Genomic DNA, 12,800 nt, shown 5'->3' with positions numbered 1-12,800 from the left:
GTCGGTGCATGACAAAATCTTTGATTGAATATGAATTTACATATCAAAATTTTAAATTTAATTTGTATTTTTATTATTGTCCATCTTAAGTGCAATCTCCAAGTGTGGTTTTAAATTTGGTTTAGAATTATAGTTACATTTTTAATCCTAAATTTCTAAATTTACATTTTAAAGCAAGATTAAGCTAACTCCTTTCCAACATGCTATCACTTGTCAATTTGAACATAAAATATTCAAAATTTGCACGCTAGGATGTTGTATAAAAAGGATAAAAATAGGTACTTTATTTTAGATATTGAGAAGAAATCTAGTAAGCAAATATAGAGAGAGTACAATTACATATTGCATCATAATTACAAGAACATAGCATCAACATTTGCATTAATAAGAATATATTAGTGAGAAGTGTGGAGTAATTAGGTGTCCCCCACATCAAGAAGGACAAATTATAATGGTGCTTGCATGATTACTGGGGCATTTGTGCATAAGTATTGGATTAGTTGTGCAAATTTGATGGTAGTTAAAGCGAACAATAGACATCAACTCAAAATGACCACTTTTTTGACCATTTGCTATATTTAACCAAAATATCCTAAATGACAAATTAGAGTAGAAAGAAATAGACAAAATTGAGTCCACACCGAGTAGGAAAAAGGTATAGAGATTGCATTTCTTAAATAAAATAAGATAGGAGCCCTCTTTCATCGTCCCCTGCCTAATTCATCCTAACGTTAGAGAGCATGCCCAATTCGAGCAATGGTCCAACGGAAACTACATCACAGGGCCACAAGAGAACAATGGGGTTCCTTGAAAATGTGAAGCAGAAAATAGTTCCCTTGGCTAATGTCCTAAAGAAGCAGGAGAATTACATTATCCATGCACTCTTAACGGGTGTCTTTGTTTCCCTGGCTATAAGGTCATATGATCGGCAGCACCAGATTGATGCAATCGAGGAGGAGAGGGCGTTCTTCGAGAGGGAGAATAAGGCCCTGAAGAAGAGCATGTGGACTTTAAAAGAAGGGCTTCTTCAAGAGGCTGCTAAACAGAATGATCACGATCTTATCTGTAGGCTCAAAGCTATATTTGGTCAAACCAGTAAGTCTTCTACTGCCTTTTCTTCTTCTTTCCTGAGGCACTAGTTAAGGTATGGAATGAACTGGGTGCTTCAGGTACGTGGCGTGGTTTGTGGGTGTTATGTTTTCAATGGTGCTTTGAGTTCAGAAGCCCTTGAAAATCCTAAAACATTTCGAGCAATGAATAAAGAAAGGCAACTGTAACTACAAATTCAACAACAATGTGCACAAATTATATTTTACAAATAAATGAAACACATGCATGATACTGGAAGAGGCGTTGCACTTGTTAGTTTTTAGGTATTTGATTTTGTTAAGTCGGGTTTTTGGGATAACTTCAGGCTTAGTTGAGGGTTATCACTTCCGACATTCACCTGGGACCAATATGGCAAAGGTCTTTTAATAATAGGATAGGCAGGTTTATTGCTGCATGTTCTATTTTGCTTTGAACACCAAAAGTTTCTTTAGAGGGACATATAGTCTGATTTTGAGTTTGGGCTGGTGAAGCTCAGGGTTAAATGCTAAAACATCCTTATTAGGATGTTTGAGTTCAAAGTTGAGCCCAGGAGGACTTCTACCCCGGTGGCAATGCCAGTTGCCAGAGGCCAGCCTGACGACCTAGAGATTAAACCTTATCATAGGAGTAATCACCCCTCCGTTTAAACATCAACATCTCAATAGTCTCTCCAGTGACTTGAAGCCGACAGATAGCGGTACGCGAATGTCCTTTTGAAACAGAGTACAGGAAGCAAACTGAATTCACCAGGAGATGAGTTTACAGGTATCTGCATGGAGGCCTCATCATTGAACCTGATTTTGTAATGACTTCAGTGACCGTGAAAAAGATTATAACTTATATAAGTTTCAACACATGTAGAGAAAGCTTGGATCACAGAGTCAGATAATGGCCACAGGTCTATCACTGGATGTCATTCTCAAATATGGTCGAGAAAATTTATATATTAATCTATAGAATAAACAGAAAGTGGACCTTACCGGGAGCTTTAAGGGTCTACTGGCTGTTTGGATACGTTATCATATCGTGTCTGGTCAAATTTTGCTTATTTATTGTTTCTTTGTCTAAAACTTCGAAGATAATTTATTATTGGACCTTTGGGAATCTCGATACCTTATACCAGCTAAATCTAAAACAAATCTATATTTAAGCCATCTCTATGATGGGCAATTTTTATGAGTAATTGTCAGCTTAGCAACCTTTGACTCATGTATGTTGCTGCTATTTACATGGCAAGAGACCCATAAAGCTTACAAGCCCTCTAAGCATTTGTCAGTATGGAGAAGGAATGGTGATTGATTAGAAAATAGAAAATACAGCTCTCAGGGCTTTTCATTGTTTCATCATAGTTATAAAATCTGGCTGGATCCAGAATGTTTGGAATGGCCGGATTTGCCTGATTTAGTCCAGAGTTTTCAGTTTCTATAAAAATTGCACCAAATCTTTTTGAATATTCCAGATTTCTGAGTTTTTTATTCTCCCGGGTGAATCCAATTTTTCAAATTTGGTAGCTTGCTTTTGACCCTTAAGCCTTTATTCCAATTGGCAAGATTTTAGTGCATGTGATGCCTTATAAGTGGCACTTGTCTCACAATTATTATCAATGTGATGTAATGAAATAACTTGCACAAAAGAGGAAGATAATATAATATATTCTGCAAATACTTGATAATAACTGATAATAACAAGCCACTTCAAGGGGACAAACCTCCAAATATCTCCAATGAGAACACAATTCACAATCTGATCAACTGCAGCATCTGATAAACTGCAGCAAAAACAAAGATGAGCAAATTGATAGCACCACACACAACACCAAGATTTTGATGTGGAAAACCCGGCTAAGGGAAAAACCACGGTGGCTACCTACCCACAATAAGATGATACTCTGGAGTAGTATGTGAAAATATTACAATGGGGAATGCACTTGCATTCAGGCTCACTGTTCAAAATATAATAATCTGGAAGGCTACAACCCTCAGGGAAGTCTCACTGACTTACAACAAGATTCAGACTACAATCCGGAAGGAATGAATCTGATAATAGCATCTGCTAATGCTTGATGACAGTTCCGGTTAACCACATATGTCTGCTGGGCAACCCTCCAAAACTCTGCTCAGTCACACTACCGAAGGATGAATTCTCTTGAGCACCACATATGCCACTCTTTAATAATGCATACACTATATGGATATTAAATTTACATGATTATATCACCTATTTATACAATTCATCAACCTTGGCAACAAGGTCGGCTAAACCCTCAACTCACAGTTACAAAATTGCATCACACGATACAAAGATTGACTGCCAGACCAATATAATGATATACATGATATAACATGGACCTAAATTAAATGCTCAAACACTCAAACACCACCGAAAATCTCGCCAAGATCAACTGCAACACGCTACACCACCAAGAATACCACATAACACGAAGAACATCCCCGGATCAGTAAAATCACCAAAGACTCGCACAACGATCAATGTGGATCATCAAAACAAATAGGACATAACTAGGAAACACCAACAAGCACGTTAGAATCATCAGTAACAGTTGTATCAACACCACTTATCAAATCTTCATTGATCAACATTTGAACCTCAAGAATACTCAAACAACAGCAATTGTCACGAAGAAAGATAACCTGCGGAGCACCAAATCACGAACCATCTGAAATGAAGATACACAAGAACATCCCAAACAATCTCCCAAAATCTCAGCTCAAGATCTGATCATATTGGAATATACCAGAGGAAATACCGAACTCTGCAAAGCATTGATCAAAAAAACCAAACTGCAAACCGGATCATATGATATGATCAATTAAGCTTCCCGGATCACTGAAACCAATACAGAAAGTTGTAATGATACTAGAAATACTCCATACACTAAACTATGATGCCAATAAACAAATCTGCAATCACCGGAGCAATAAATTATAGGAATATGTTGACATCAACGACAACAACATATCCTAGCAGCAACAATGTCCAACAATTTCCCCCTTTGGCATTTATGGCAACAGATGAATTTGAAAAACAATCAATGCAAAGAAAGAAAATATTTCCAACAAACTCCCCCTAAGATTAAGCAGATAAAACAGTTTTTCACATGCTTCTCTCCCCCTTTGACATCAATGACAAAGGTCTTCAAAACAAAAAACCAAACTCCCCCCTTTAAACAAATCATAATTCTCTCTCCCTAAAACATATAACCAGTCCAGCCGCAGACCAACTACTCCACCAGAGGGGCAACATAAACTCATCAGTCTAGGCAAGAAGATAAGACTGTGAAGTCCACTGGATTGATGCAACTTAATCCATCTAGTTCCCATCAGGAGGGGTAGATACCCCTAACTTGTCTCTCAAATAGACAAATGTGTCTACAGGCAAAGGCTTAGTGAAAATATCAGCAATTTGTTCCTTTGTAGACACATTCTAGTTTCACTTCCTCTTCACTGACTTTTTCTCTCAAGAAATGATATTTGATTGATACATGTTTAGTCTTTGAATGTTGCACCGGGTTCTTTGACATATTAATAGCACTGGAATTATCATAGTATATGACAGTAGGCTCATCATAGATAACTCTGATATCCTTCAACATTTGCTTCATCCAAACTACCCGAGTGCAGTTACTAGCAAGAACAATGTACTCAGCTTCTGCTAGATAGGGAAACTGAATCTTGTTTCTTACTTGCCCATGAAACCAATTTCTTACCCAAAAAGAATGCACCACCGAAGCTACTCTTCCAGTCATCAACATCACCAGCCCAATCAGCATCGGTGTAAGCACATAACATGAAATCATCATTCCTTGGATACCACAAACCATAATCCACAATTCCTTTCAAGTATCTAAATATCCTCTTTACAGCAGTGACATGACTCTCTTTCGGATCAGCTTGATATCTAGCAGCCATGCACACAACATGCTTAATGTCAGGTCTAGTCTGAGTTAGGTATAGCAGTCCACCAACCATAGATCTGTACAAAGTCTGATTAGCTTTCAGAGATTCATCATTTTTAGACAATTTGCAGCCAGTCACCATAGGAGTTCCAACCGGTTTAGAATCTTCTAACCCAAACTTCTTCAGCAATTCCTTCACATATTTAGCTTGAGATTTAAAAATACCTTTTCCAGTTTGTGAAATCTGCAATCCAAAGAATTTTTTTTATCTCTCTTATCATAGACATTTCGAATTCTTTCTGCATATCACCAACAAACTTCATACTCAAGTTATCATCTCCTCCAAAGATAATGTCATCAACAAAAACTTTAACAATCAAAGTGTTATCATTCTCAATCTTGAAATATAGATTACTATCAACAGTACGTTTATTAAATCCCAATTTTAATAAATACTTATCCAATCTAGCATACCAGTCTCTAGGGGCTTGTTTCAATACATAAAGAGCTTTCATCAGTTTGCATACCATGTCTCCATCATCTGACAATGGAAATCCATCAGGTTGCTCAATGTAGACTTCTTCTTCAAGATCACCATTCAAAAAAGCTGACTTGACATCCATCTGATATACCTTGAAATCCTTGTAGGCAGCATATGTGAGCAATAGTCTAACAACTTGAGTAGAACTGATCTTAATCATTGAGTCAAAATTAACATGACACATTCTCCTATGCCACAACCAACTTTCATCAATCTGTGCAATCAAACAACTTTTCTCACCAGCATTCAAATGAAATATTTTACCTTCAGTCTTAGTTCCTGATGCAATCTCTATACCAAAGGCATTTAGAATTCTGCATTTTCCATTCTTGAATTGCAAATCATAACCTTTGTCAACCATTTGTCCAACACTTAAAAGATTATGCTTCAAACCTTCAACATACAAGACATCATTAGTGTTATGCTTACCATCAAAGGAAATATAACCTCTACCACAGATCACACAGGCTTTGTCATCTCCAAATCTTACTATTCCACCATCATACCTTTCTACATTCACAAATTTGCTTTTATCATCGGTCATATGATGTGAACAACTGCTATCAATCACCCATTCATCTTTCTCTTCAACTCTAGCAGCCAGAACTTTCTCCTCAATAGTGCAGCTTGTGGAATCAACGGGTACCGGTCCATCTTCTTTAATAGCAATAAACACAACTTCATCTCATTCTGATTCTTTATTTGTAACACCTTCATCAGCAGCATAATAACAGTTCTTCTAATGCTTATACTTTCGGTTAGGCTTGTAAGGCTTGTCATACTTCTCATGCTTCTCATATCTATCATTTCTATCATTTCTATCAAATTTATCATGCCTATCATACTTAGACATTCTCTCTGGGCACCTAGAAGCAAAATGTTCTATCTTATTGCAAGAGAAACATTTCAGAGGCAATTTACCATCATACTTACCAGCTCCTTTAGGCAATCTCCGGGCAATCAATGCTTCAAGCTCCTCCAATTCTCTTTCTTGCTCTTCCATCTCTCTTCTCTCTCTTTCATATCTTGATATTCTGCATTCTTCAGGATCATATTTCTGCTTACCGGATACAAAAGCTCTAAATGTCGTCTTTGACTTTCCATGTGATTCACCAAACTCGCTCAGTGTAAAAGCAGCAATCTTTCCAACCAGCATATCTCTTGTCATGGTAGTCACACTCTGGATCTCATCAATAGCAGCTACCCTATGTTTGTAAGCAGGAGGCAACGATCTCAACACCTTAGCAACGATTTCATCTTCTTCAAGGGTTCCACCGGCACATCTGATACCTAGGACAAGTTCGTTCACCTTAGCCATAAAAGAATTTATGTTCTCATCTTCTCCCATTCTCAGCATCTCATACTTTCCTTTCAAACTCTACAACTTAGCAACTTTGACTTGTTTATCTCCTTCATACAAGGTCTCAAGCTTCTCCCATCTCATGTGCAGTCTGAAGTCCCACTACATTAGTCATCTTTGAATCAGTCAGGGCACTCAACAACGCTTCCTTAGCTCTAATGTTATTTTCAACTTCCTTGATCTTATTAGCATTAACTGGTCCATTTGGAGGAATAGAATAGGCATTCTTTGTAAACTTCCAGTAATCTTCTCCAAGACATCTCAAGTGCACCTCCATCTGGTTCTTCCATATAGCATAGTTACTTCTATCAAATCTTGGACTTTCCTTCTTAAAGATAACACTTACACTTCTAGTTGCCATCCCAGATCACCTCAAGTGGTTAAGCTTCTTCCAGAGGATCTAGCTCTGATACTAATTGTTGGCAACAACAATGAAGGAAAATTGAGAAAGGGGGGGGGGGGGTGAAAACCTTAAATGCACATCTAATGAACTGTAGCAAAAACAAAGATGAGCAAATTGATAGCACCACACACAACACCAAGATTTTGACGTGGAAAACCAAGTTAAGGGAAAAACCATGATGGGAACCTACCCACAATAAGATGATACTCTGCAGTAGTATGTAAAAATATTACAATGGAGAATGCACCTGCATTCAGGCTCACTGCTCAAAATATAATAACCCGGAAGACTACAACCCTCAGGGAAGTCTCACTGACTTACAACAGATTCAGACTACAATTCAGAAGGAATGAACTGTAATTATAGCATCTGCTAATGCCGGATGACAGTTCCAGTTAAGCACATATGTCTGCTCTGCAACCTTCCAAAACTCTGCTCAATCACACTACCGAAGGATGAATTCGCTTGAGCACCACATATACCACTCTCTGATAATGCAGACACTAAATGGATATCAAATTTACATGACTATATCACCTATTTATACAATTCATCAACCTTGGCAACAAGGTCAGCTAAACCATCAACTAACAATTACAAAATTGCATCACACGATACAAAGATTGACCACCGGACCAATATAATGATATACATGATATAACATGGACCTAAACTAAATCTTCAAATATGCAACACCACCGGAAATCACACCAAGATCAACCACAACATGCTACACCTTCAGGAATACCGCATAACACAAAGAACATCACCGGTTCAGAAAAATCACCAAAAACTTGCACAACGATCAATGCGAACCATCAAAACAAATAGGACACAATTAGGAAGCACCAGCAAGCACGTTAGAATCATCAGTAACAGCTGTACCAACACCACTTATCAAATCTTCATCGATCAACATCTGAACCTCAAGAATACTCAAACAGCAGCAACTGTCACGAAGAAAGATAACCTGTGGAGCACCAAATCACGAACCATCTGAAATGAAGATACACAAGAACATCCCAAACAATCTCCCAAAATCTTAGCTCAAGATCTGATCTTACCGGAATATACCGGAGGAAATACTGAACTCTGCAAAGCACTGATCAGAAAAACCAAACTGCAAACCGGATCATATGATATGATCAATTAAGCTTCCCAGACCACTGAAACCAATACAGAAAGATGTAATGATACTAGAAATACTCCATACCCCAAACTAGGATCCCAATAAACAAATCTGCAATCACCTGAGCAATAAATCACAGGAATATGTTGACATCAATGACAACAACATATCCTAGCAGCAGCAATGTTCAACAACCCCACCTTTCAACTAGGTTTCAAACATCCTCGAGTATTGTCATCTCTCAAGTCCAGCACTAAAATCTGTTCAAAGTGCAATTCAATCTTGCCTTTGTGGTGTTTCAAGGCAATTGATTGCAACAGCTAGAGTTTTATTGCCTGTTAATTGGTTCACAGATATTGAAAAGATTGGCTTCATAGTGTGTACAATGTCCAAATCAGCACCCTCCATTTGTTGGTGTGTCACAAGCGAGGCATGGAAAAAAATATGATCTCGTTGAAACATGGTCAAAGTTTGGTATTGTTGTACTGATACCAACCACTACAATAATGTGTATACAAGTTCTAATTTTTGAGGCAAAGAAAGGATTAAACAATTGTGTTCCATGAACTCTATGTATGCCTGAATATCAGCAAAATGGAGCTTCACAAAATCCTAAACTATTCTACATACAAGCTACAATGGGATTTGCTGCCTTTCCAAAGCTTGTGGCGAGCCCATCAACATGCCACCAGAATTGAGGAGCAATCAATAATGAGGCATAAAGGTTCAATCTCGTCTAGCCCCTTGGACAAGAACAAGTCACAATAGTAACTCATGCAATAGAAAGGAAATTATCAGAATTGCGCCATGCAACAGCAGCCTCACAATTGGCAACTTTAGCCTGAGCAATAAATGACAACTCAACCTCATAGCTCCTGCCCAAAGCTCTGATAAATCGATTCAAATAAATGGCCCAACCATCACAATGATTGTGAGTGCTGTGTGCAGAAGGTTTTGCTTACTTAAGATATACAATTGCAGCTGAGAATGAGTAGAACATTTGTCATGATATTGAACCTGAATGAATATCAGTAGTAAGCCAACATTCCAACACCTATTTATGTTGAAGACAAAGAGTGTCTTTTTTAAACCTAGTGTTGATTCAAGGGATAACTTCTTTGTCATCATTGACGGAACAAGGTAAAATAGTATTGTTGTGAATTGTGTGGGTCTTGTCATGGGAGAACACCTGTACTCTCATGCTCTAGTGTGTTTCTCAGCATTGCAACCAATCAATGTTCTGTAAGTACCCATTCAAATGAAGCTAGATTGTCATTGAAATTCCCAGTGACAAAAAATAGAGTTACTTTGCACCTAACCAGAATTGTAGTGAAGTATAATCTGGCAAATATCTACTGTAACGTGTGTCTATAATCTCTGTAGAGAAAGCATTGCCAATTACAATATTGCAATGTATCAGAACAATATTGAGAGTCCTCATGGAGCAAAATTGCACTGGCATTGAAGTGGAATAAAAACAAGCAAAAAAGAAGAAGTTGCATTTATCCTTAAGGAAAGTTAATAACAATATTTTGTACTTTTGAGGATGCTTGAATGCAAGAAGTAATCGTGAAGCTTTTATGACGAAAGTCTCCAACTTATTAGAGAGATTGCTTGCTATTAATTGGTATGCATCTGATGCAGGCGTCATGTTCTTTTCAGCAATAACACAGAGGAGCTTCCTCTTTATTTATCAAAATTTAACAAAACTTTAAGAGGTCCATTTAATGTTAAAGCTCATGTAAAATGAATAAATTTTTCTTTCTATTAAGAAAAATGATGTAACAGCCCCACGGAACCCAATTTTTTCCTTATTTTATTAATACATATTAAACTATACAAACACAGATTAAAGCAAGTGCAATATCAACTATCAAGTACAGTGAATACATCACATTTCATTTCAGTGCAAGTTTAATTCAAATTAACGTAACATGTTTACAATAGTCAATCTACAACATGGTTATGTCAACTCATGATGTACAATAAGATCAATGATCTATTAGAGTACAAATACAATATCAAAGACAACGTGCCAAGTACATCTAATGTAAAGTGTGTTGGAGTCATTTGTTCAACCCCACAAACCCATGAATCACTTGCAAGCAAAATACCTATCACATTTGAAGAGAATAAGCCATGATCAATGCTATGCAACCTTGAGAGAGACTGATCCAAAGAGGAATCTGATTTGTAGATTAACTTGTAATGAAATGGGAGAGATTGCAATGAATGAATGACTTGCTTTATAGAAAGAAAGATAAATTTAATCTAAAATTAAGAAACTAAAACTAGCACAAAGAACTAAAAGATTAGCTCAACTAAGTGAAGCTATTATTAGCCTAAACTAATAAAAGATAAAAAACACCTAAGTTTAGCTTAAGTGAATAAAGTAATTAGAGGACCTAATTTGTTAAATAATTAGATAGTGTCCTAATTACTCCAAAAACCCCCCTTAAGGTTAACTTAGAGATAAGCTAAAGAGCTAATGATGAATGCATGAATGCAAACATGAATGGGTCCCGACAACAAGGCCTGATTAGGCACCCCATGTACAAACCAATGCAACTCTCACAAATAGAGAAACGGAGAAAAATCCTTTGCAGAAGAGAAAAAAATGCCAAAGAGTACATGTGACAAGAATGAAGGACTAAAGATGTTCCCCCAAGTACTAAATTAGTCACATAAGTACAATCAATATTCCTTCCATAGGAGAGAGAAAATGGGGATATGAATCCCCTCAATGAAGAAGTAGCTCCTATGCCAATGATGAGAGCTTGAAGACAAAACATGACCCATTGCCTACAAACAACATTTCTCCCCTTAGGAGGAAACAAATCCACTAGAGATATGAGAAGCAACTCTCGTAAATTGGTAGAAGTAGGAATTTAAATCCAAATACTGTGGCTTCGAAAATTGCTCAAATGCCACTATGTCCATGAAAGATGATGATGCCACAAACCAATCAGGTACATGCCCAATCAAAGCAGGAGGTGACAAATCAGGACTCTGTGAAAATTGATGAAGAATAAGCTTCATGAGTAATAAAGATGGGTTGACAACATTAATGAGGTTATTAATAAAGAGGAGATGAATGTCCTCAAAATAATCCTCCAAAGCTGCAATACGAGACTCCACAAACAATGATGATATGTCTACAAGATATGAATCCCAAGTAGCTTTGTTTGGAAGGACAATGTCCCGTTGCACTAAATTAATGGGGGTCATGCAATTGCCAATGCCAATCTGATCAAGAACAATAGAAGATGATGAAGATTGAGATGGTGTCTCAATATGAGGAGTGAGAATTGAGAGACAAATTTTTGATCCATCAAGACATGAAAGACTTGTGATATACTGAAGCATCTCAAAAGTACCATTATCGTAGGATATGTAATTTGCATGTGCAAGGTGAATAAGACAATCTACTGCAAGATCATCTGGAAATGGAGAGATATGAGGGTCTCCATAGATCTCCCAAAGGCGAGTCCAAAGTGTGTGGGGACAGTCAATGTCCAATAAAGCACATAGTGTCAACATCAACACTAGAATCAATCACTCCTACAACATGGTCATTAATGATCCTCCAAGCATGTTTACCCCTCTTTAAGGTTGGTTGAGGGACAAGTCCATATAGATAAGGCAAAAAATCAAACCACCTAAGATGCGTCAAGATGCCCTTTTGCCAAGATTCATAATTGCTCTTTGTCAGGGTGATAATAGAAAGATAAATAAAAAAACCCATGATACCTCCTCAAATAAAATAATCAAACCCTAAAAACCTTAGTACATGTAAATAAAATTAAATAAAGTCCTATCCCACAAACAGATCCATTCGAGGTGCCAAAACATCCAAGTAATCAACTAGATAGTGAAAGCACTAAAATCTATATAAAACATACTTGGGGAAAAATATGGAAAAATTAAAAAATGCATATATAGATCTGAAGAGCTTTGAATCACCTTTCCAACGCCATAAGAATCACGAAAGTCAGATATACCGGTGAAATAATATGAGCTTAGAAGTTGAAACCAAAGAGCTGACTTTTACTGAGTATAACAGATTTTTGGAGCTGGGTCTAAAATGAAACCACCACCACTAGAAAGTGCTTAGAAATACTTTTCCAATGATATCTATGAGAAGGGTCCCATGGCTCATTGCATTGAAAACACAGTTTTTTCCTTCTAAGTTCATTCAACTGGTCATTGTCCAACTACTTTCAATGTGAATGACAAAGAACCTGGTAATTTCATGCCAAGCTAAATAACTGGTCCCTCCGACCAGCAGTCATCTTCCACTATCCATTCTGCCGCAGCTTCTAATCACCACGCTGCTAGTGCATATGTTGTTCTTTGACCACG

General features: G+C 37.2%; 1 protein-coding gene across 1 annotated transcript in view; it reads left to right on the top strand.

Annotated features, from left to right (window-relative positions):
* Positions 1 to 684: 684 nt before the first annotated feature.
* LOC131048518 (uncharacterized) overlaps positions 685 to 12,800 on the top strand; it is a 33,594-nt gene continuing 21,478 nt past the window's right edge. The window contains exon 1 of the mRNA XM_057982486.2: positions 685 to 1,095. Coding sequence (XP_057838469.1) covers positions 741 to 1,095 — 355 coding nt within the window. The 5' untranslated portion in view covers positions 685 to 740. The remainder of the gene's footprint in view (positions 1,096 to 12,800) is intronic.

This window comes from Cryptomeria japonica, chromosome 2, assembly GCF_030272615.1.
Source record: "Cryptomeria japonica chromosome 2, Sugi_1.0, whole genome shotgun sequence".
NCBI lineage: Eukaryota > Viridiplantae > Streptophyta > Pinopsida > Cupressales > Cupressaceae > Cryptomeria > Cryptomeria japonica.
Note: the sequence above shows the minus strand (reverse complement) of the source record. Positions and strands in the feature narration are given on the sequence as shown.